A 26,764-nucleotide genomic window follows, 5' to 3' on the forward strand; every position below is an offset into this window, starting at 1 on the left:
CCAAAATAGAAACCCACAAAGTATTTATTTACTGCAAGGGGAGGTAGTTCCAAGGACCCGAATTTGCACTCATGCAGAGTGAATATTCCTGAAGCTCTAATGAATGAGAGGCGTATGGTTAGTAATAGTGAATTGAGTTAGAAGTTTTGCTAAGAAGATTATGATGTTTTTATCACAGTAAAACAGGAGTAATTTTTGACAGGATTGAGTTTATTTGTTAAACTAAAGCAGTCCTTTAACCATGCATGGCAAAAACATACCTTAAATCCACATAATACCCGTAAATAAAGCCGAACAAATTTGTAACCTCTTACCTTGGCCTTCAAAGGGTTTGTTCCTGACTCCCTATATACTCCTTTAGTTGACTACATGTCACTCACACTGGTCTCAGCTCCACCCACCACTCACATGTGTTGAGACCATTCTCTTACCAGAGCCCCTGTGCTTGCTGGTGACCCTCCTCATGGGTTTCCCCCCTTTGCTCATTGGAGTTACTTTATATAAAATATGACTTTCTTATATACATACACATATGTACATTGCATGCTCACACACACACACACACACACACAGACAAGCATACACAAGCACATATACACCAGAGAGAGAATAAACTAACTCCTGTTGCAAATTTCCTTCATAAACCAAAATACTATTGTATTTTCTTCCCCACTCTTTTATTACTATTTGTGTATATGTCTTTGTTGCAATATAACTTTAATAAAAACATGGTTATTATCTTCTTCACTATACACTATAATATTTATCCTTTAATAAAATGTTAGTAGACACTGTGTTGGAAAAACATATTTACTGAATAAAGGAAAATGCCAGATGCTATAATTCACATGCAAAGGGGATTGCATTATGCTAGATTAAACTTTACTTCCCTCCCACTTCATTTAGCTGAGGAATTCTAAACTGCCACCAACCTAGAGCTCTGAAGTCTTCAGTCTTCTTATTACAACACTGGTCGTTCATATCTGTGAGCCAGTCTGGGAGGTAATACTGTTCATTATTAACTAACTACAGATAGATAGGAAATTAATAAGAAGCCCAAATGGAAAGGCCTAGTGTTTCTATCCTACCTAAATAGGATATTAATTTCAAGGTTTTGCTTTATCATTAGATATCATTAGATATCTCCATAACTACAGAAATCCTTCCTAAAATAAAATGTAAATAGTTCTCAGGAGATTCCCCTGCTTAGGATTAACTGCCTTGCTCTTATTGCCATGCAATTTTCAAAGTTGGCAGCAAATGAAAACTTAAAGATAAGTATAAAACAAAATTAACAGCTCACTTTTCCCCTGGCTGCACACGCTGCACTGTGAAGATAGTGAAGCCCACTGGCATAGTGTTCCTACTTCGTGATCCACATGGATGGGTTTCGCTCCTGATGCCAGAGTGCTTGACAATGTTCAGGGAAGTGACTGTGGATGTATGACTGAGTGAGTTTGTCTGTGTGTGAACTAATATATGCAAACAAGATCTGTTATATTGCAAATTAAAAATAAACCTCAGAGGCAATGGACCCAACATGACTTGGAGAGATTTGCTAATAAAATTGGGAAAAGACATGAAGGTGTGTCAAGCATGGTGACATTGAGAATAAATATGAGGACTTGGTTCTAGTAGTCGCTACTTCTGTCTTGTCTGAGTCACCTTTATGGGCTCACAGAGAGACATATGAATCTCATGAATAAATCTGCTTCTCCTGTCTGCTAGTTGGGTGATGGAAAACAGAATGTAGTTTTTAAAACATTGATTTTTAAAATCAATCTTGCATTATGGGAGAATTTTTTTTAAGTCAAAGCACTATTCATTATGTGTTGTCTTCTTTGCAAAGGTACTCTTACTGTGTTTTTAGAGCAGCAGACAGCAGATTCCACTATGAGAATCTTGGCATCTATACCAACTTTACTGAGCATTCTAGGCAGTTTTTGAGAATGAGGTTGGGCTTATACACCTCTGGATATGCTCTTAGCCATTCATACACACTTGCTTTCGCACTTCAATAGCAAATGGTGTAATGTTTGTTATATACCACTGTACCATGTTGTATGCAGAGTAATGAGCTGAGGAAAAGCTAATGGAACCTCAAAGTCACCAATAACAAGAAGGTATTTAGACCTGAATAATGTATTACACCACATGGTGAGTAATCTCCTAAAAGCTCATCAAAAGAATGTTCTTATAATTTAAAAATGAAGCATTTGATTGACTTAGTAGTGACGACTGGTAAGGGTGCTCACAATGACAGAACATATGCCGTTGGCAATCATCTTCTCCAATAAAAGGAAACTATTGACATCCATCTGAGAAATATTTTCTGATCATATAAAAGAGCACATACAACCTGTGCTCAGGGAAAGGCAACAGGCTGGAGAGTTACCTTCCTTGAGTCATCTCTCAGCCCAAGAGGGAGTGAGGACATAACATTTACATTAGCTCCTTGGGCTTGGCTGTGGTCATTTGGCTTTATGGTCTCCAAGAGTCCCATTAAAGTCATGCTCCAAATTCCACAGTGGTGACGGTTTGACAGCCCATCTTTACTGTCATTATTTCTTTCTGATCTCACTTCCCTACTGATGGTTTTGGACAGTTTGATGCTTAGATTATGTAAGTCTAAGCTTTGTCTCAGGTGTATTTCTGAGTTAACCCAAAATTAGACACTATGTTCAAGCCTCTCCCTTTTCTACTAGTGTGATTTTCAATTTTTATCTAGCACTGTGGACCACTGCCCATGCTATTATATCTAAAAAGAAATGAAAGCCTGGCCAAAATTCAAGTCCAAAGATGGCCCACAATTATCCATAGGCTTTTTTAAAGTATAAGGATGTTTTTGCCATAATGTAATGTCCATGGTAGTGATACTTTTTATAAACCAATAGAAAGTTTTACTGTAGAAAACTTTGAGTGAATTTAGGCATAGAAGGAATGAGATCTGCTTATCTGCCTTAGTTGCTTTTCCAGTTGCTTTGGTAAGACCCCTTGATAGAAGCACATTAAGGGACAGAGGTTTACTTTGGATCACAGTTCAAGGTACAGTCCATCCTGGAATGGAAGTCAAGCAAGGAAAAGCTTGCAGCAGCAAGTCACATTGCTTCAACAGTCAAGAAGGAGAGAGAGGTGAGTGCATACTATTGCAACTGCTCAATGTGGTTTTTTTTCTCCTTTATACTGTCTCCAGATCCTCTGTCCTCTTTATTTTTTTGCCTTTATAAACATATTTCAATTCTTACTCCTCCCCCCCCCCCTCTCTCTCTCTGTCATGATTTCAGTGCTATACTCATTAGGCAGGATGCAGACATCCAGGTCACCACTATAGCAACTCTTCACAAAACTAGAAAAAGTCTTCAGGTTTTCCTGAAATGTGTGTAAACAGTTCAAATGGGAAATCGTGTCCCTGGTGATAAAAATAGAAATCTCTCTAGTACCCAGATTAAAAAAAAAAAACAAAAACAAAAACAAAAAAATCAAAACAAAAAATATCTTTCTGCAAGGATACTATGGTTGTATGAGCAAGAAAGGAATGTAGAAGGCAGAAGTTCTGAGCTCAAAACAGTTTAAGAGACATTTGGAGAGCAGGGAGATGAATCTCACAATGCCTTCTATGCCACCCTCTCCTGGATGAGCTTTCAAGTCCTCACAGAAAAGAAAGATGGGTGCATAGGTGACTGGGTCATTTCAGGGTGACATGGATGCTGCACAAGGCTAGGGTGTATAAGAGAATTACTACCTATCTGTGCTCCTAGCTGAGTGATGACAAAATGTACATTTGACATAGACATTAGCATCCATAGAGATCACAGAGTGACATCACAGTATCTCTTAATGACTAAGTATCCCTATCATATATGTGATTTGGTAGGTCATCAGTACAGACTCCAATCCTAGCCTTTAGGTCGGTCCAATATATTTTTGTTCTCATGGGACAACGGAGTCACCAGCTCTTCCAAATGCCCGCTGCCTTTGCCATAGACATCACGGTTAGACATAACCAACCTGTATTGAAGAATGATTCAGTCCACTCTGCCTCTATCTTTGGAAACACAGAAACTGGTGGAGGCAGTCCCAGGGTTCTCCCATCCAGATCTGTAAAGAGGTATTTTCTAGAACTTTCCCAGTCAGAATCAAGGCAAACGGCTCCCTCTAAGTCTTTCCTGTGGAGAAAGGGAAAAATCAACTCTCACTTCATGATGGGATACAAAAGGAATGGGCAATGATAGCGCTGAACTTGTGACAAGTCAAGCAACTGTCCATATTCCTGCCCTGCCACGTAAGGCTAATTAATATTCTTCACCTTGTACGGATGTCCTGTTCAGTCGCCCAAACCCAACGCCAGACATGGGGTGCTTTGATTTTTGTACTCTCAGTCTCCAAAACTATAAGAAATAAATCTTTGGTCTTTATAAATCATCCAGTTTATGGTATTTTGGTATGGGAACAAATGGACCAAGAGATATAGCTTTCATTCTACTGGTAAGACACAACTGACAAATAATAACATAGCACAAATGGTGTGCCTAACTTTACTGAGTTACCTACAATGGCTCTGGGATGGGCATTGAAAAGAAAACAGTGTTAGATCAAACACATGACCTTTCTATATGGAGGGGTTTATTTAGACTATTCATTGTCTCCCTAAAGCAGTAAATTCTTTTTTCAGTGTGAGAAAGAATAACCTTTTTTTTTTTTTTCAGATCCTTGACCATATGTCCAAAAGCATTTACACCTGGTCTATGCCTCATTGTTTAGCTTAGGAGTTCCTAGCAGTGGGTACTGTGTCCTCCCATATTCTCATCCTGCTCAATGGCTCCCTGAGTCCCCGTCTGAAACTGTGGACTTTGTACTTCATTATAGAGGAAAGGATGGGGTTGATTTGAATCCAGCTATTTCGAAAATATCCCTAAGAAAAAACAATGAAAATAACAATCAAACTGTTATAAAAGTACTTCTGACCCTTTTTTTTTTTTTTAAGAAAAAAAAAATAGATTCAAGAGAGGAGAAATCAATAGCCAGTATCTGCTTGTTTGTGAGCAAAATTCTTAAGCTCCTATGTGAAAGGATAAGAATATGGGGGGTGGGGTGAAGTGTTGAGACTCTTCTATTAAGGCACCAGCCATTTATACAGGGATTTATTTCAATTTGTGTGATGATGTTATAGTTTTACATGTTTTAGGGATTTTATGTGTTGAAAACTGCTCCTCTGGGGTGAGTTTGCTTCTTTTTGTTCTAGGTTTTCAGTTGTGCTGTTAATTCTCTGATGTGACTATCCTCTGGTTTCTTCATATGGGCATTTAGTGCAAGGAACTTTCCTAGTAGCACTGCTTTTTCTTCTGGGTTTTGGTAAAGTGTGATTATCTATTGCTTATGTCTTTGTGAGTGTAGTGTTCCTTCTAGAACTTTCTGTAGGGCTGTATTTGTAGCTATGTATTGTGAGAAATCTGGCTTTGTCATTGAATATCTTGTTTTCTCCATCTATAGTGATTGAGATTTTTGCTGGGTATAGTAGCATGGGATGGCATCCATGGACTCTTAGTATTTGTACAACATCTATCCAGGACCTTCTGGCCTTCAGAGTTTCCATGGAGAAGTCAGGTGTAATTTTGATAGGTCTGCCTTTATATGTTGCAGGAAACTAGCATTGTACCAACTCAGACCCCCTGAACATGGGTCTCAGTTAGAACGCCTGGGCCTCTGACAGTGGAACCAGGATGTACCCCTGGTGCACGAAAGGACTTCAGGAGCACATTCCCCATAGAGGGATACTCCCTTAGCCTAGAAGCAGGAATGAGGGCCTAGACCCTACTCCAAATGACTTGACAGATTTTGAAGGCATCACCCTCCCTGGGGAGTGATGGGGTAGATGGGATGGGAAGGAAGTCGGGGGCATGGGAGGGAGGGAGAGGGAACTGGAATCGATATGTAAAATAAGAAAAATAATAAATATTTTAAAAAAGAGTTGAAAACTGCTTCATAAATACACTGTATTGTCAATACTGAAAGTAGTACCTGGACTGTAATGGAGGAAAGTAGAACTTGTTTTTGTCTTTCATCCTTAGCATCCTGGTTCTCTCTGCTGTTATTGGGTATATGATTCCAGTGCTATACTCATTAGGCAGGATGCAGACATCCAGGTCACCACTATAGCAACTCTTCACAAAACTAGAAAATGTGACATCTGAAAATTTAAACAATATATCACAAGCTTGTATCATGTGTATTACCAACCATGGATTATGCAATTATTTTTTTCATAATGTTTATTATAGGAGTCATTTTAATCTAACCAGGATAACCCCGGGAGTTTACATGAATCTTAGTTACAAAATATCTGGAGTATACATGAACATTGTATGTTCAAAAAAAAGAAAGATAGAAATTTGCTTAGTGGCTAGAGTACTGACTGTTATTCCGAAGGACAGAGGTTGTTCAATTCCTAGCAGCCACATCGAGGCTCTCAGTTTTCTTTAACATTAGTTGTGGGGATCTAATGCCCCCTCTAGTCTCTGTGGGTTCTTCACCTATGTGCTGCACAGATATGTATATATACAGATATGTATATATCACATACATAAAATAATAAAAAAATTTTATAGACAATGGTTCAAATAATTTAGTTTTCAGGAAAAGTTCATTTAAACCCTTGATGAAAATCTATCTATTTTATGGAACACTCAAACCAACTACCAGAAAAGACTAAATAGATGGGGAAATAATAAAAAATTTACCAAAAGTACAAGTGAAACTGCTCAAGTTTCCAAATGCTGGCTTTTAACCTAGCAATCTTTATAGCATTATAAAACAGCCATGGCTGAGGCACAGTTTCTGTGTCTCAGTTTCTTTAGTGGATAATAGGAAAATCAACTTCCATCCAAAACGTATTTTTAATTAAATAGTTACAGTAAAGTCTCCATGGCAAGAAGAAAGCAGTCACTTCTATAAGGAATCAGTCACTGACTTTAATACACACTTGTGGTTCATCAACGTTAGGATGTAGGCTAAACAAGTAAGCACTAGGTCGCAGTGGACGTTCTTGCTGTATGATTTTTTGGAATTCTCCTGAAAGCTGTGTGTTTGGGTGTATGAAACCACATTTTTAGGACAAACTCCAGAACCATACCTTGAAGCTGCGTAATTCCTGAAACTGCATGGCCACTTCTCAGTTTGTGCCATGGCTCCTGAGGCCATTGATTTAGTTCTGAGGTAAAAACTGGCCACAGAATACCAATCCGGCCTCCTCTGGGATTGGAAGGTGCTCTATCGGTTGATGTCCAGTTGGCTGACTGTGGTGTCTTTATGTCTTGGATGCAGTCAAAAGAGGAGCTAGTGGCCACAATGGTTGAATTCCTAAGCACAATCTTTACAGCTCTGATGGAGTTCAGTGAAACAGAAGACACATACGAGACTGCCAAAAGACCGATAGTATTGTCGACCAGAGTGATGTTCTGCAGGACCACACTATTCTCTGTCTGTACCATGGCACCATAGTCAAAGTTCTTAAAAGCCAGAAATCCAGAGACACCAGTACAGTTGGCAGGTTCATGTTTCTTGTAGAGGTGAAGGCCATGGAGGCTTGAGTGGACTACATTGTCAGACCAAAGCTCTTCAGAGGTGCACCCATGACCACCTATATGAAAGCCAAGTCTTTCTGATCCTGCCACCACATTGCCATGGAGAATGATATCCTTTGCATAGTTCACTTTTATTCCCGCCACCCAAGGAGATGACCTTACTGACTGCATCGTCAGGATGACAAGATTATTAGTGAGAGAGTAGTTTCGACCCTCCAAATCAATGCCATGGCCACTGGTGCCAAACACTACATTGTCATTTAAAACCATCCCATGACTGGCAGATGCATGGATGCCCATGCCGCAGCTTTGATGCACAGTAGAAGATATTACCCAGGATCCAGCTGACACGCCAGTGAATTCAATGGATGAAAGCAATGGTGAGCCCAAGTTCTGAATTTCTACATTTAGAAGTTGAAGAATACCTACAAAGAAAATGTACATATTCAGATCAAGTCCTTTCTTGTTTTCCCAAAAAATATCAAATGCCTTTATTTTGGGGCATCAGAATATTAAGTATTTAAGTAAAAGGTAATCATTAAACATGGTAAATTCTAACAAAAGTATGAATCACTGGAAATATAACATTCTTGTCTATGAACAATCATGTGCTGTCTGACCTCTGATATAAGAAGTAGTGAAAAGAGAAATAAGACAGGGAATGGCCTCGTGGAGGTACACAACTGGTTTACATATTCTTTACATTTGTTAGAAAACTGAATCCAGGGCAAGGCCCAGTGTGCGTGACACCTTAGGACCAATTCTCAGGAGTAGACATAAAGAAATGAGCTCCATGAGATCTTTTCTATATGTTAATCTTAGCTCCACTATATTTCCCTCTTTATCCTGGAAGAGTGACTGGATTGATCTTGTATAGGTCTTGTACAGGCAACCACAGCTGCTGGAAATTCCTCAGTGTGGGAGTCTTGTCATGCCCTGAAGACACAGTTTTGGTCTAGTCTTTCCCAACCTCTGACCCTTGCAGTCTTTCTACTCCTCCTTCTGCAATGGTCCCTGACCTTGGAGCGATTGTGGGTTGTGGTGGTTTGAAAGAAAATGGCCCCCCAAAGGGAGTGGTACTAATGGCAGGTGTGGCCCTGTTGGAGTTAATGCGGCCTTGTTGAAGGGATTACGTTACTGTTTTCGGTCTCATATATATGTAGGCCATGCCTTTTGAGACAGTCCACTTCTGTTGCCTGCAAAACATAGAAATTTCAGCTGTCTCTCCAGCACCATGTCTGCCCTGCATGCCGTCATGAACTGGATGTCTGAACTGTAAGATGAGCCACCATAATTAAATGTTTTCCCTTATAATAGTTGCAGTGATCATGGTGTCTCTTCAGAGCAATAGAAAACCTAACTAAGACACAGGTGAGATTGATATAACACTTTTGGCTGAACTCTTCCCAGATACACTACACAGTTGTGAATTTCTGTGTGTTAACTTCCCATTGCTCAGAGAAACTTGTCTGATCAGATTGAAGAGGTACAAAAATGAATAGATATCTATAACTTCCATCTTAGAGTAAAAATTATGCCCCCCAAATAAAATGAGGAAATTTTCAACGATGTAAAAACTTTCTTCTATATCCTGTCCTTTATATTGTGTTCATTACTTGTGTTGTATCCTTATTTTATCTTGCAAAATAAAATGCTCATAGAAAAAATTAAATAAAAACTGAAACTTAAAAGAATCACTTTTGGATATATTCAGATGTTTTCTAATAACGAATATTAAAAAAAAAAACAATCATCCTTCTAGGAGTAGTAGATGAAAACCTGACATTTTTAGGTAACAGAAAATAGAACTAATCAGCAGTTGATGTGCACTCCAAGAAGTATTAAAAGAAATTTCTAAGAATCAGAGGAGATAATTTTATAAATAAATTCAGCTCCTTAAATATGTTTTTCAAAGATAGAGCTGTCCTGACAACATTTCCCAAACTCCTTGATCAGGGAGAACTTTGTAAGATGGTAGCCAGAACCTATTTGTAATAAGTGAGGTCATCAAATAATTTTGCAAGATTCTAAAAGAGCTAAAGCATAAATTTAAAGGAAAAAGACTTCATTGATCTTTGAAACAGATTGGATTTATTTTTAAAGCACTTTGAAATATGGAAATGATTTGTATTTAAATTACAGCCACTAATTTGTAACGTAACTCATTAAATAATGCGTACTACTGGGGGGGGAAGTAAGAGAAAATCGGGCAAGTAATAAAATTCACATAGTTATTAAGTAATCTCATTTCCAAGCAGAGGAAAGGTGTTTTCTTTGAGGCTAAAAGTTACATATGCACTGATCTCTAGTATATTATTTAACTTCATATTGCTAATTTAGCAAAGATTGGGGCTGAAAATTCATAGCTTCCTGAAGCACAAAGAAGCCACCTAATTTGATCACTTTGCATTACAAGTGAAAATTCTCACAGGTGAAGGTTCTGAGTGTCTCAGAAGAGTGGTTCAGAATTACTTAGTAGCTGGATGGTAATGCTTATTAACTGAAAATTTCATTTCACTTACCAGAAAACTCTTCTCTGCTAGACTTCCTGGAGGACCCCACAAGGAGTCTCCCTTTACATGATGAGTCAGGCTGAATTTTAATGTTCCTAGTCAACAGTCCAACCTCAGCAGCCAAAGGAATGTGTTGACCATCCTCCATGATGTGGACACTTCCTAAAGGAACAGGAGTTGAAGGGGGTGACAACTTTTAACTGGCTGTCTTGGAAATCACCAACTGGGGACCCTACTGTACCTCACAAGTGAAAATTTCCATTCCTGTTAGAAATACTTCCAACATGAAAGCCAGCCTTTCCTCAGGCACACTCCACAGATGTCAGGCAAGAAATGAAAAACCTGTTCACCTGTCCCTCTTTGGGATCAAAGAGAATGTGTGAACAATAATCCACCTCTGCTCAATAACTATGGGGACTAGGACAGGCCACTGGTTCATAGATTTGTCCAATTAGTAGGATTCACTGCCTCCTTTCTTTTATGCATCAGTGTGAGTCAGTGGCATTTGATTACACACTGTCCATATTGTTCCATCATGGGAGTAATGACACCCAGGTCAGATGAGGCAGTGATAGCATAAAGATCAGTGTTAGATAGTGAAGGAGCTAGAAGGAGATGATGCAAAGCACAGTAACCCCATCTGCTGATGGACTTCTGTCATCTACAGCCTGGACCATCTCTGTGAGCAGGGATATATACAGAGGAAGCTTGTTTCCCTGTTTCCACTGACATTTCATGATGGCTCTAGCTGCCCAGGGCTAATAAAGATGTCTCTTTTCTATGCTGTGCTTTTTAAACAGAAAATCAAGTTGGACATAGTGACACATGCTGATAATACTAGCTAATCAGAGACTGAGGCAGGAGAATGACTATATCCCAGTGATTCAAGACCAGCCTAAGTAACATAAAAAAATCCCATCTCAGCAACGATACAAAGGAGGAGGTGTTACACCTGAAACTCTAACAGACTTTGGACAGTTTTGGTGAAGATTTATATTCCCCTCTCACATATCAGAGAAAAATTAATAACAAATCTCTGACCCACTTATTTTGCATGTTTCATTTCTTAAAGCTCCTGAGTTAAGCTTATTTCATACATTACACAGGAGGGTGGTTGTCTTTGATGGGTGTTATTCATACATAGAACATACAGCCAGGGCTATATAATGAGACCTTGTTCAATATATAAGTAAATAAAGTAAAAAATAAAAGACAACCAGGCATGAAGGCATGGGTCATGTATGCTTATAAGTTCACCTCTAGAGAGTTAACATAAGAGAATGAGTTTGAGTCGAAAGCTTGGATTGCTTAGTCTCAAACAAAAACACATTAAAAGGCAGAAAGGAGGAGGAGGAGAGGGGAGGGGAGGGGGAAGATAAGGAGGGGATGGGAGGGGAGAGGAAGGAAGAGAAGGGGAAGGAACATTGAGAAAAGTTTTTTGGACAAACACAGGGCAGAAATCTGGTAGCTTGCTTGCACTCTTAATGTCAAGCAAGTGTAATAAGCCTGGGCAGGCTGCCAAGCAGATCCTTCATGGCCCATCCATTTCCTTTAACCAGCAAAGCACTTACCAATGTGACGGTGTCTGAGGCGTTCATAGACCTTGATGTGATAACCCTTGACTTCCTTTACCGTGAGGACCTCTGCCTCATGAGGCTCATAAGAAGAAGAGCTAAGGACTATTTTGTCGTGGGGCTGCCAATCAACTACATCATCCACTATGATTCTGTAAACTCAGAAAGTGGGTGTCAGGTACACCGATAAAACAAGAGGCCATCCAGTAACTGGAGATTAAGTAAAACCAACAAAAAATAAGCCTACCTCACCATGAAAACTAAAAGAGAGAGCAAAAACAAAACACAAGAGAACAGCTTTTGTTGAATGTTGACTGCTGTGCACTGAGAAAATATTGAATTCATCAAGTCTGTGCTTTGCAACCATGAAGAACTTAATTTGCTCCCCAGAAACCACATTTTAAAAAGCCAGGCATGAGAGCAGGACCTGTCCCTGGCACTTCCCTGGCTTTCTGGAACCTGTTCCCCATGCTGGATTACCTTGCCTAGCCTTGACTCAAGGGCAGGAGCTCAGTCCTGCCTCAACTTGATGTACCAGGCTTTGTTCAAGCCCTTGGGAGGCCTGCTCCTTTCTCAATGGAGATGGAGGAGGAGTTGATGGGGGGAGGAGTGGATGGGAAGCAGGGATGGGGGTGGCAAAGACCTGGAGGAACAGAGGAGGGACAGTAACAGAGTTTAATAATCATATCTTCACGTTCTTTGACTAAGAGTCATCTCCCTTCTTGGCTTCAAAACAACTTGAGTAGCAAAGATGTTCCCAAAGAGATCTTTTTTCATATCTTCTGAAGATATATTAGCCTTTTCTGGGCAATCTATACAGGAAGCATAATATTGTTGTGGTCAGACAGATACAGCAATGAGTCTTTAGTCCTCAAAAAGCTGTTTAGTTCTTCCAGCTTTGTATCTTCAATGATGAAGCAGAACATTCCTATCTTATCCTGACATCCGAATTGCATTGTGTGGACTAGTGGGCGTGTATCACACCAGTGTGCTTTTATCGTTCTATGAATCAGTGGGAGCTTTGGGCATTTCCTTACACTCACATTAAATTAATTTTCTCTTCAATCTGTTCTTGCTGTGAAGCCTTTCCTTGTATGACTGCTTTTCTGTCCATTCATACCCGTTGCTTATTTCATCACTGCAAGTTCACTCTGGGGCCTTTTACCTAATAACCATTTAGTTATGTCACTTCCGTCAATATCACTAATTTAGCAAACAGTGTTAACAAATTCTGGGCTACAAGAAAATGTTCATCTAGGTCACAGGGGCTGAACAAGGCATCAGTTGTGCAGCACATATTGACAGAGCCAATAATAAGTACCAGATATTACAGATCCTCATAGAGTCTCAGCTGTGCCCTCGATTAGCTATGATGCCATAGAAGATTCAATGGCAGAACAACATAACAAATCCTATTTTTTAAAGACAAAGGGGGCTTATGGCTCAGTTTGCAGACAGTTGTCCTAGCATGCATCAAGTCATGGGTTTAACACCCAGCATCCCATAAGCTTGGCGTGTTGGTGAACACCTATGATCCCAGTACTTGGAAGGCATAGTCAGGATAATATAAAGTCCAAAATCACTATCAGGTACATAGAGAATTTGAGGCCAGTCTGGCCTTTGAATACATGTCAAAAATAAATATAAAAAACAGGATGGTGAGGAAGAAAGAAAAAGGAAAGGAGGGAGAAAGGAAGGAAAGAAAGCAATTTAGGAAATTGGCTTTAACACAAAAATATTACATAGTTACTCAAGGGTAGATAAGCAGATGGAGGGAAGGATTAGGTTAGATGAGAGGAAGATTCCTAATCCAGTCCATATATATTTTTACTTGCCAGGTTCTTCCCTGCCTGTTAATGAGTAATAAAAAGTATATAAATATTTTAGTTACATCACTGCAACCCCTAAAATAATAACCAAACTATGGAAGCAAAATCAAATGGAATACCATATGGTCTTCTAAAAATACATTGTTAGGCATAACTGAATTGTGAAGAATTTTCTTCTTAATGTATTGATTTTTTAAAAAGAATTATAAAATAATATGCCTAATTTTTAAAGTAAAAATAATACACACACAAAATAGAAAACAAAGAGAGTGTCTGTCAAAATATTAACCTACATAGGTATTGTATTACCTCCCCCCCCAGGAATATATTTTTTTAACTTAATGGATAACACACTATACTAAAAAAATACTTGAAAGAAAACAAAACCTTTGGTGTGGCATAGTATCAGTATCTGCAATATGGATCCAAGGTCTGGGGTTTGATTTTAATACCACAAAAAAGGGAAGTGGAGAAGAGGATGATGAAGAAACAGAAGAGAAAGAAAGCAGGAGGCCCAACAGGAGGGGGGTAAGAAAAACAACTGTTAGCACAAAGTCACATCACAGGCAACTAGTGATAGAATAGAAGTAGACAGCCATCTAATCATGATCTACATTACCTGGATGGTCTTCTCATTAGTATTTATATTTTGAATGAAGTTCTTTAGATAATAGATCTCCATAATATTCTATAAAGTTCCTTATCACTGAGATATGCCTCATCTCAAATGGAGCATAAGATGGCTTTAGGACAATATATAAAGGTATGTAGAAAACTTCATGTGTTTGTCAAAATTCACAGAATATAAAATATAAAATGAACCCAAATGTAACTAAGGGAAAGGGTAAGTCCTTCTTCACAAACGGCCTTCCTAAAGCATATATATTTTAAAGGCACTAATGTGTGTTACTATGCTTCAAAAGTCTTCTTAAAGAAGACCCAATCCTTAAACACCAAACTTTTGAAATAACAAATATTAGTCCTCAGACTGGTATCCTGCCCTTATCAACTTTGATAGTATTGCTCCCTGCTTAATGGAAACATGAAAATTATATAATTTACTAGTTCAAACATATTATCTTGGTGATGAGTGAGATCAACCTACAGTTTCTATTAAGACTTGGTGAAATGTTACAGATTCACAGAGATTTATTTCTCCTTTGTACGTGAGAAGCTTTAGAATCCTGTGTGCCAGAGGAATAGTCTAGGGCTGTAAAAGATTCAGGGCCTCCTGTGTCTGTGTCTGCAACATTAGCAGTAGGAACCACAGAAATCTGTGGCACCAGCAGCTGAAGCCTAGTTAGTACAGCGTGCTAAGGGTCAGTGTCACTTGAATTTCAGCATTCCCTGTTTCAGCCCCAGCTTTCCAACACTATTGCTAGCTTACAGTCACCTCAATAAAATGTAATTATTAAATTATGGTTTAATTTGAACTATGAGAATAAGACTATTCCCATTAGACTATGAGAATAAGAAGTCTCTTCTAGGCTTTTGTATAACACCAAAGAATCATGTTATAGAGAAGAATGCAAATTTGTTACCACTTTCTGAGTAAAGGATACCTAATACAATCTACCAACCAACTGGCATCAAATGAAAATCATGTGGAAAAAAAAGAACAAAATTTAAAATATAACAATGGAAGAATCCTGAAAGTTAACATTAACACTTCTTCTGAAAAAAAATATCAGCACTATTTCCTTTCTTTTGACATTAATATTTGACCCTGTTTCAGGAAAATATAATGCTTGCCCATCCATAGTATACTGATCAGGTTATAAAGAAAACATTTTATGAATTTGATTTAATAGTTTTTACAACTATGCATAAAGCATTCATATAAATGCACTTGTAATTTCAATGAATAAAGCTGGACATGAATGGAGAATCGTAATTAAAATAGCTGTGCTTGAATAGTCTACAAATATACATTAATTCCCTAAAAAAATAGGAGTAGTCACACAGTGTCTACCAATATTGACTCTTTCCTAATTTCAAAAATAACACTTTCCATCAATGCCACTGAAATGCAGTGAGAATTTTTAGATGTATATAGGCTGCTGGGTTCTGAAGAAACTTCATTCTGTAATGAAATATAAATGATGTGAGCAATAATTACAACTACAATAGATTATCTGCCTATTGGGCCTCCTGTCTCTATCATCCCAGGAAAGCTTTCACCTTCTGAAATCCATTCTTTCCTGTACCATACCACATAACTCGTGCTACTGGGAGCCTCCCCATAGACTAGGTGAATGCACCCAAGGGAAAGTAATACACTCTCAGATTGGGAAGCTGGAGAAAGCTCAGTGGCACTGAGATTATGTAGAGTCTAGAGCAGTGCATAGGAGAAACTATTCTTCCATAGAAAGATGAGGTCAAAATAGTAAATTGCAATAGTATGGTGACAGGAGGGAGGGGCTGGGTTGATCCAATCCAAAATGAATCAAGATGTACTCATTTGATTTATCTAACAGAAGCCTGACTGCCTATCAGCGTCCCTGTCTTGGGGCTGATTTTGTGCCAGAAATTGAGCTAAAAGGTTCCCATTCATTGATTTATTTAATTTGTGTAATTATTATATTAGGTAGACACTAGTACTCTCATAATTACACAAAGGGAAACTGTGACCCAAGAGGGTAATTTACCAGAGTTATACATTGAGGAACGTATAGGCTAATCTCAGTGTTCAAGCCTTCTCATTGCAGAGTACTTTCTCCTCCCCCTTCCTGAAGTCAACTTTGGCCTCCATGAAAGCGTTCTCCACCTGAGGTTAGGACACAGTAATTCACTGGATTGGAAGAACTCTATTTAGAAGCAGTATACAGGATCTGTGATTGCCAGTAAGTGAGAAAAGAGCCACTGACTCTACACTCTAATACATAAACACAATTATGGTAATGAAAAATTTTGAAAAAATATGTAAAAAAAGGATTAAACTTGAACTTGAGGGGAAAATGCTAACATACTAGAAAACATACAGTTGTTCTAATTTCTAGAAAAGACACATTCAAGTTCAAGGAGCAGATGTGAATTAGATGCCTTTGCTCTGCTCTTATTGGATGCTGCAAATTATAGCCAACGATGGTTCCCCTCCTCAGCACAAGCAGTTTACATAGCTTACCATCATGCACTAAGAGCCACACCAATGTTTTGTGCCTACACAAGATGTTACCATCAGAGAATACCAAGCCAGAGGTATACTATTTATACAAATTCTTAGGCCTTAAATTATTTTAAGAGTTTTTACAAAGAAAGGATAGCCATATGTTTTACGATTCCCTACAATTCTAAACCATTAAATTATGCTATAGTGGTTTTGCAGATGAAGAAATTTAGTGCCGAATTAAGAAATAATGGTGGAATTTCCCAGGATTAATAAGATGGTGTGTAATTACGTACAATGTCTAAAACCATTATTTGATTGTCTAAGTTTGAAGTACTAAAGTTGCTACAGAAAGCCTTGTGTGCAGTGCTTAGAAGAGAGGAAAGAGAGATACCTCAACCACATGATATATCAAAAGCATATCACTAATACGATACGAGAACCAACAGAGCAGATATTATCAATGGTGGTGTTCAAATTAAAGATATAGGTCCTGGGGACAGGGCAAGGTAATAAATGGTCATTTGTTCTTCAGCGAGTAATTTCTTTGTAGATAACAGAGTGCATTTAAAAACCACTCGAAAAAATTCAAACCTGTTAAAACAGCTGTTATAAAAAAAATGATAAGTGATGTAAGGATAAGAAGGAAGAGGGAGCCATTGTGCACTGCCGGTAGAAATTTAAATTGGCGTAGCTGTTAGAGAAAATAGAAAGGAGGGGTTACATACATGGTTACATACATGGCTCTGCCATTAAGAATAGAGTCTGGATACCAGGTGCTAAGTCAGGTGTCTTGTGCACACCTGTGATCTCTAGCTCCAAAGGAAGTTGAAATAGGAGTATTGCTGGAACTTCATGGCTTATAGGGCCTCAGATACAGGCTGGGACACCGATTCAAAGGAACAGGTAAAAAGTGACAAGGGAAGACCTCTAACACCCTCCTCTGGCCCCAATGCTCACACATAAATAGGTATGTGCATTTGTACACACACATATGAATACATTCATATACCTACATAGTAATACATGTTGTATATGATTTTATGAATAAATATATGAAAAATAGTGGAGGAACCTTAAAAATTAAAAAGATTAACTGTCATAGAAATCCCATCATGGAGTACATAGCTAAAGCAGGTGAAATCATGTGTCTAGGGACATCTGCACCTCCATAGTCATCGACTACACTGTCTACCATAGGCACATTGGGGAAACTTTCAAGTGTCTGTCCACTAATGAAAGAAAAAAGAAATGAGGTACATATGCACAATGGAACATGATTTGTCCTTCAAATGGACGGGAGCTGTCACTTGATCAGCATAGGTGAACATTATATTAAGTGAAATAAGAGCAAGAGCCAGAAACACACCATCTGACCTCATTTATGGACTAAATCTGAAGTGTTGATATCAGAAGAAGAGGAAACGTTTAGGAGACACAGGGTAGGCCATGCCGATTATAGATAGCATCATATTTGAAAACTGCTGAGAACACAGACTTCACTTCTTGCTCAACACAAAATAAACAAATACATAAGCATGTAAAGTACTGCAAATGCTAATTTTCTCTCTTTAGCCATTCCGTGACACACAGGTTTCAGAAGAGAATTCCAAACACGTTAAACATTCGTAGTTTTACTTGCCAACTAAAAACAACTTATCATTTGAAAAGCAGGGAAAAAAGACAAAGCCTTACATAGTTTTTTTTGTTCCCCCCTTTTTGTAAAAAAGGACAAGAAATGATTAATCAGAAAAACAAACAAAAGAAATGCAACACCTTCTCCATAAACCTGCTTTTCCTTCTGCTTTCCAGTTCTTAGTGATACCTTTCCCACAAAAGTGCTGAGGGACAAGGATTAGCATGCTTACCCTGTCATCAGCTACTAGGTCCATCAGCATTCAGTGTTGCTGCTGTCTCCAACACATATTTAACCCCCCCTCTTTCTCTCTCTCCTAATCTAAACCTAATCTGCACCTAACCTAAGCCACTATCAGGTATTTCCTGAAAAACTTTGAAGTAATCCTCATTCTCAAGTCTTAAGGGTCTTTTCCATCTCCGGCAACAGCAATCATTTTCTTATACAGAAGTCAGATCAAAGCATGGGTCAAACCTAGTGCCTGCCTGTTTAAAACTCTATGGATGATGGATGGGTAGAATGAAACATAAATACCTTATAATTCACCGGCAGAGAGAGTAACTATGTATTTTCAGAAAACGCATGTGGCTGCCCACGTGTACACAGGCAGTACATACACATGGATACTGGTGTAAGGGTAAACTCTTACGTCTGTGTATAGCTTGTGTGGATTTATTCTAAATACAAAAGGCCCATTTTGTTCATCAGTTTCCACAAAAGATTAAACTGTAGCAAAGTAGAGAAAGAAGTAAAACCAAGGTAAATTTAAAAATGACATAGAACAAAGACAAAGTAAGTTTTCTTCAAAACATCTCACTGAGCTTACTTGGGCTACACAAACAAGAAATAAAAATAAGTTGAATAAATAAATGAGAAGCATTTCCAGGGAGGGTTTCCCACAAACGAATAGTACTTGTAAAATAAGTCAAGCATGTACAAACAAATTTTATGAGTCAAGTTATCTTAATAAATTTGGAAAGAAAGGTTATCCACATATACTATGCTTTCCTAGAAATACACGAACAAGTGTCTATGCACCCCAGACAATCACAGACCAAAGAAGAGTCCACCCATATCTAGTTGGATAAACCAATGATGCTATTGTGGTCACTTAGAGGAACTTAGTCAAGAAACCAAGGACAGCAGCAGAGGTACTTAAAGGGGGCAGTATCACAGAACAGCCTTCCCAGCATGGGTGACAACTAAAGGTAGTACTCTCCCTTACTGGAGTTTCTTGGGGAGACCAGGTAACTTCAGCTAAGAACCCCTTCTCTCCCAGCCATCACTTCCTCCCTGCAAATGTCTGTGTGATTCTTGCAAGTCTCAGGCATAGCCAGGGTCCCATGAGCTTTCTGAATAATGGGGTTAGGAGAGTTTCTCACACTGGAGCTAGCATAGAACTCACTACACAATCGAGGCTGGCCTTGTATTCAAGATGATCCTACCTCGCTGGCTGCTGAGCATAATGTTAGATGTGAGCTTCTGTACCTGGCAAACCTCCTGAATGTTATGAGCCTCTTTCCTCCCTCCAGGAGGGGATGTTTCAATTTCAAAAAAAAAACAAAAAGAACAAAAACAAAAACAGCTATACAACACATAAAACCAGTACATGAGGATAATTACACTTTCCTCATACAATTGCATTAAAGCAATCCTCTCTGAGACTGATTTTACCAAATGCTATTTTTAATATTTTGAACTTTTAGATCATAAGCTATAGGATTAGACAACCCAGGAAATGGTCATAGAACTTCTAGCTTTATAAATGAATACTTTTTAACTTTTGTGACTCCAGTTAAACAAAATGTTGATAATAATGGCACTCATATATTTCCACTGAGAGATTTAAAAGATAGAAATGATTGTATAGAATGAATATATATGTTCAAATACATGACTTGGGTTTTTTGTTTGTTTGTTTGTTTGGTTGGTTGGTTGGTTGGTTGGTTGGTTGGTTTTTCAAAACAGGGTTTCTCTGTTTAGCAGTAGCTGTCCTGGAACTCACTGTGTAGACCAGGCTGGTCTCGAGATCACAGAGATCTGCCTACCTTTTCCTCACGAGTGCTGGAATTAAAGGCATTCATCACCACTACCACCCATTCATTATATATATGAAATACATTCATATATATTGATATATGCAAGTACATATGACTATACACACACACATGCGCACTCGCGCGCACACGTGTGTGTGTGTGTGTGTGTGTGTGTGTGTGTGTGTATCAAATAGCCTAGCCATTTCTTTTTCTACTGGAGTTGGACCATCCTCCTTCTACCATGGTACATCACAACTCCATGTTCTTTGGATTTTAGTTTCTAACAAGGACCCTCATTTCAGGCCCCCTGTTTTTCTTTATTAACTCAATTTTCTTCCTGCAACATCAGGATCACATAATGTTACAATCATTATTCTTATGATCCACTTATCCATAATAAATAAACTCTTCTGAGTTTTGCGATGTGTGCTCCAGTTAGAGTTGCTGTTATCATTTTAAGTGGGGATGACCTGGCTTCTTACAGGAGCTTTCCACTTTCTGGTCTTTCCTCCTAGTATCACAATTTTCTGTTACTTTCATTTACTTGTCTTCCAAGTCCTAGTAGATCTCTGTCAGTTTGTTCTTCATATGATCTGTTCAGTTCAAGGCAGTGATGGATCCATTCTTCACCTTCATAAGCCCCATCTACCCTTATTTCTGTCAGTGTCTCTATGGTGCCTTGTCAATCCTCACTATTATATTTTCAATTCGTACTCCCTGTCTTGTCATCTAGAACACATACATACATACATACATACATACATAATGCATATATATATATATAAATAAAGCATACATTATTTAAAGCCACCCCTACTATACAGTTTCCTTCTATGTTTTCTACGTTTTGTCATTTTTTATGTTACATTTTTTTCTAGCCCCTCTGCCTTGAATGGTGTTGCTTAGTGTTTCATATCACAACAAAACATCACAGAGAGACAAACAAAACAATAACAGCAAGGCCTCTGATTCTTTTCTTACCTCTCATTTCCTGGTGCAATATCAGCTCCAAGGTGTACCCAGGATTTCTTAGGATAAGCACTGTTCAGATGAAGTTTCCCATAAACACCTGAAAAGTTAAAGAATCACTAAGACAATACTTCCACCTTAATTAAGGACAGATAAGTGAAATATGATTCAGAGGTTTTCCATAAAACATGTAACATATAATCCATATCTGATCATGTTCATCTTATCTTTAAACTAGAATATTTCTATTATAACAGATCAAATATAACCCAAAGACCTACAGAGAAACTAAAGCTGCAGCATGATGACACTCTAAAAGAGGAGAAACACCATCTAATGGAGAGGCAGTTCAATGTACAGAAGTTTGTCCAGATAATAAAGGGAAACGTGAACAGATAGGTACTCCGTTTTATTTTGGACTTAAGAATTATCATTGAGGTGGTGCATGCCTTTAATCCCAGCACGTGGGAGGCAGAGGCAGGCAGATCTGTATGAGTTTGAGTCCAACCTAGTTCCAGGACAGCCTCTGAAGCCACAGAGAAACCCTGAAACCCTGTCTTGAAAAACAAAAACAAACAAACAAACAAAAGAGAATTATCAATAATTATCATCTTACCAGGGAAAGTCAGCCCACAAGCCTGCAAGTATCCTTTCTGGCTTTTGAGTTTTTCCTCAAATGTACTTGATTGGGATTTTCAACCATATTTAGTAAAATTTCTCACAGTCTAGTATTCAAAAAAATGTGATCACACATTCCCACAGTGAAACAAAAAGTAATGATGTATCTCCATATGTGTATTTATTTCATGTAGACAATATATAGATAAATAATATATGCCTATAAATATATACATTTGACTTGGAGTTTTAATGTTTTCATCCTGCACTCAAATGGATCATGTGAACAGGCCTACAGAAATTGAAACATTTTGTTTCAAGCCACTAATTTAATAACCTAAATAGTTATAATATTTCATAAAAAACATACAAAAATGAAAGAAGTAAACACCATTGAAATAACAATGTGCCTTAGATTTCCATCCAGTTTGAACCAAAACAATAAAAATCATAAATATTGAGATTAAGTGTTTGTGCCAATATCTGTAATTTCTTCTATACACTAATTCATAAAGATGTGTTAAAATAAGATAAGATTGGTAGATGCAGAATGAATCTTACTTTCAGAATATGTCCTAGAATCAAGTCTTCATAATATAGTTCCATGAATACATGTCACAAAATATCAAACCACAAAAATAAAACCATCTTTTATTCATCATAGGCTAAGTACCTATACAGACAGGATCCTGGGGTGGTTTAGAGAAATTTCCAACAGCAATGTTCATAACAAAAAAAATTACAAATCATACCTTTAAAATTTGAATTATCCAGAAAATTCAATTAACTAGAAAAGCATATTTCTTGCTTGTTTCCATTATCAAGGTTAACTGTGAAATGATAGCATTTCTTAATTGTTTCAATAAAGTAATAAACTACTTTATATGATTAAAACCTGCCATTTGCTTATGATATCATAAAAGCTAAGTACACTGTGAACTGGGTATTCTTTATTTCAACTGCTATCAGTAAAATTTTAAAGACATTAGTTGAAGCATAGGTCTGGGTCCAGCATCAGCACATGTGTAGTAGTGGGGACTTTCTATCTAAAAGTTTCAACCAATATGATTACTCTACAGAACAAATGGATCAAAACAAATGTACCTAGTATATACAGTCCTTCTTGGTCAACTGTGAAAAGTTAAAAATTCTTTAACCCAAGCCATGTTGATAATCAAATAAACAGAATTCATAGAGAAAATTGAAATTACAAAGCACTTGAACATATATTCATTTTAGATGTAAGTTACCAAGCCTCATGCCATCTGAGTATTTATCCCATATTATTCAGAAACCTCATATATGTACATATTTATACTCTGAAACATCCAATACAAATTTTCCTCTAAAGGAAAACCCAGTGAAATCACTACTCTGGCTCATGAGAGTAACACATACATCTAGACTATATAACAACATAATACTTAACAAAACAAAAAAAAAATGTAGTTAATGGTCCTGACCTGACTCATTTCACCTCTCCTCCTATATATAGGGAAGAGAAACAAATCAGTAAAAGGGGATGTAGTCTTAGAAGGGATGGATTTTGTCAAAGGAAGGGAAAGTACTTCGTGCTGAGAGGTTTCTCTTTCATAAAGTAAATGACGATTACACGGTGCCACTAGGAAGTACTCTTCTCCTGTATTACTCATTGATTTGGAAACTATCAGGTGTCAGTACAGCTGTCTTGGGCTTTGTGTTTCCAGTCTTTGTGTTTGTAGACCAGGTTAGGATTTGTTACTACAGTACTATGGCAATCTCACTGTAAGCAGTAAATGCTCTTGTGGTCATCACATCTATATAGTTTATCACTTCTGAGTCATAGTTATGATATCTGTAAATGGACATTGAATATCTAGTAAATCAAAGAGTAAATATAAACTAGAATTTAGAAATGGAACTCCTTTGCCTCTCTGTCTCTTTCTGTCTTGTCTCTTGCACACACACAAACCCACAGAAACACACATTATAGTATTAACATACATTATGTTAAACTCTTACCAATTGTTCCTGGGTCAGCACGAATTCCATCAAAATAGTCACAAAAGATTTCTTCTGAGGCTCGAAGGAGAACCAGAAGTCTTTGTTCTTTTTGTAAGGGATTTTTTAAAGAACCTGTTAAGAAAGCAAAGAAATTGGTCCAAGATTATTAGAAATGCAAGGAAAGAATCCCGAGCAAATGCTGTGATGTTGATTGTGTAGGGAAGAGACAATGATCACATAAATAAAACGACAGCAGAAAGCATAAGTTCTACAAAGCTCTCTGAAGAAGGCAGGGTAACCATTCGTCAAGTATCTACTACTTCTCTTCATATATATATATATATATTCATTCTTGTCTCTATTATCCAATCTGATTTTGTGAAGTGCTCTGGGTTGGTTAACTTTGGATGGAAGGGGTTAGGCTGCTGTCAGCTGGTAATGGAAATACTCGCCAAGTACTCTCCACATATCTTTAAAACCACTGAGATAAGGAAGTTATGCACTAAAAACCATTATTACAGCAAATCCTGACTAAAACACTGACCAGGGTGGTGTGAAGAGCATTTCCTTTCACATGGTTTTAGCATTTGGTTCTCTACAAACCTAAGAAGTATGATTATTGTTTCAATGTAAATACCCACCTACATAGAAAGAGGTCTGAAGCTTTGGGCATGAATATAAATCTATCCACCTAAAAAAAATGTGGCAGACTTCAAACAATGGTGGTTTATTAAACAAATAATAATTTTTTGTATAATTTTCACAGCATCATTGGGCTACAGAAAGCATAAGGCTATGATACTTAGTAGATGGGGATTACTTCCAACAGTCTCTTGGGGGAATAATCATGTTCTTTACAGTTTGATGAATGTTCAGAGACTTGTTAACATGATATTAATGAATATAGACCTAGGAAAGTTATTTTATTCTTACAGAATCCATTGTTGAAGAAATGACCATTACAAAAGTCCTCTTCAAACTATATATCCTATGGAATCATGCTCACCAAAAGTCTTATCTACTATCAAATGAGACTTTCTAGTTTACCAGTTTCCTGAAAACAGGAAAAAAAAAATGGAACCACCACATACGTCATTGAATAATTGGTAAAGTTAAAATCACCTACTTGTCATTTTGATTGCTCTTCTCTTGGTGGTATAAAACCACTCCACACTCCCACACCCACACGCCTGTTATGACTTCCTGTGCACCTGGTGTAAGTTTGGGTTTTGCTCTATGAGTATCTCCTCAGATAATCCTCTATAGCCATTATTGTTAGAAGTGTTGACGGCAAGATCCAGATAGACAAGTCAATCTGCTCAGCACACAGGTCAAGAGCAAGCGCTGAACCCACAGGTTTAGGTGTTTCTGTAACAACACTGAGACAAGCTCCAATTCTGAACAAAGTGCACGGAGGCCACTGTGCCTTAGCTGAGAAATTAAGGTATCCTCTTATCCCACAGACACAGACAGCAAGAAGGAAGGAAGCAAAGGACTGGGGGACTGTTAAGCAAATGTGCCTGATGTGACTCTGATCTTGCTGCTCTAAGTCTGTCCAGTAAGCTGTTTTCCAACTGTGATTTCATTTATTTCGTGGAGGGTAAAGTCTTAGCGGGAGGAAAAAAATGGCCTAGCACTAAACAGATAACAGAGAGGAAAAGTAGGACATGTTGTGCCCTAGAGAAATGTATGCAGAGTCCCACAAAAAGAGTTGCGCATTTCTCTAAGATCAGAGATTAAATCAATTATGCAACCCAAAGCTGCAGCGCATGTGGAGCCTTCGCAGAAAATCTGGGCAAAATTAGTCAGTCTGCCGTGATCTTTCAGAGTCTGAAGTGACAAGGCAGAGGAAAAGATGGAGGCTAGAACTCCTCAGCAACCAGGCACGGGCAAAGGAAGGACATGCATGATATTCCAGCGTGAAAATACAGTGCTTCCTGGGTTTGTAAAAGCTGGTGAAAGGGAAGCTTTCAGGCCTCTGATCTCGATCTCACGGAGAGATGCACTTCCCATCACAGACTTCAGGCATCAGGGTCCTGGTTTACCTTTTGAGACTGCATTGAAACCTGACGTTTCTATGTTGGGAGATAACTGTCATGGAGCTGCAAAGACATCACGGATGCTTTCACATACATGACTTCATTACAGTCTCACAGGTCCTCCATGAAGACTATGGAGATTCCCATGAGGAAACTGAGCAACAGGACCCTACATAACTGGTCAGAATGACATAGCCATTATTTAATGTCATTGGGCTTAGATTTAATAAATACCATTCTAACACATGCAGAAGACTGAGGGAAAAGTAAAGTGTAGTTGTTAGTACTTATCATGATGGTGGGCAAAGGGGGTGGGGTGAGAAGGTAAAATTGGTTCCAGATGTTAAAATCACCTGAGGAGATGGAAGACAGAAAGTTCTGGTATACCAAAGATAACCACTATTGATTTGGGGGATATGGTACAAATGGGCTCCATGAATTTCAAAACAAAAGACAAAGGAAAATGGACCTTTTACTACTTTATTAACCAAATCTCTGTGATAGAATCAGGTATGAGCCTGGTTTACACTTAAGCCAACTCTATCAGCCTGAATCCCCACACCTTGTAGTCAACAAATGCATTCAGGATGAGTTTTTTATTCTTTCAGATCTTTCTGTTCACAGTCTTTTTTCGTTTTTCCTAAGACTTAATTTTCCATCTACACCTGGCTCCGCTGGAACTGATTCCTACCGACCTTGTTAAATTAAACTAAATATGGACAGAGATGAAGAAATCCTCAAAGTTCTTCAACATGCCACTTACAAATAATGGAGAATGTTTTTAAAGACTTTGAGAGAACAATCAAGGAGAAGCATCATGTATGTTTCATGCTCACCTCCCTTCTTACCATTTCTAAGGTGGTCCACAGCTGAGCCCC

The 26,764-nt window shown here is 38.1% G+C and overlaps 1 protein-coding gene across 1 annotated transcript in view; it reads right to left on the reverse strand.

The window, feature by feature from the left end:
• Nucleotides 1-26,764, reverse strand: part of Pkhd1 (PKHD1 ciliary IPT domain containing fibrocystin/polyductin) — a 374,971-nt gene that overhangs the window by 86,107 nt on the left and 262,100 nt on the right. Inside the window, exons 52-58 of the mRNA XM_051204291.1 lie at nucleotides 23,866-23,979; nucleotides 21,259-21,346; nucleotides 11,665-11,819; nucleotides 10,103-10,255; nucleotides 7,130-8,005; nucleotides 6,019-6,187; nucleotides 4,009-4,166 (exon numbers count right to left, since the gene is read on the reverse strand). Coding sequence (XP_051060248.1) covers nucleotides 4,009-4,166; nucleotides 6,019-6,187; nucleotides 7,130-8,005; nucleotides 10,103-10,255; nucleotides 11,665-11,819; nucleotides 21,259-21,346; nucleotides 23,866-23,979 — 1,713 coding nt within the window. The remainder of the gene's footprint in view (nucleotides 1-4,008; nucleotides 4,167-6,018; nucleotides 6,188-7,129; nucleotides 8,006-10,102; nucleotides 10,256-11,664; nucleotides 11,820-21,258; nucleotides 21,347-23,865; nucleotides 23,980-26,764) is intronic.

Source organism: Phodopus roborovskii, unplaced genomic scaffold (genome assembly GCF_943737965.1).
Source record: "Phodopus roborovskii unplaced genomic scaffold, PHOROB, whole genome shotgun sequence".
Classification (NCBI taxonomy): domain Eukaryota; kingdom Metazoa; phylum Chordata; class Mammalia; order Rodentia; family Cricetidae; genus Phodopus; species Phodopus roborovskii.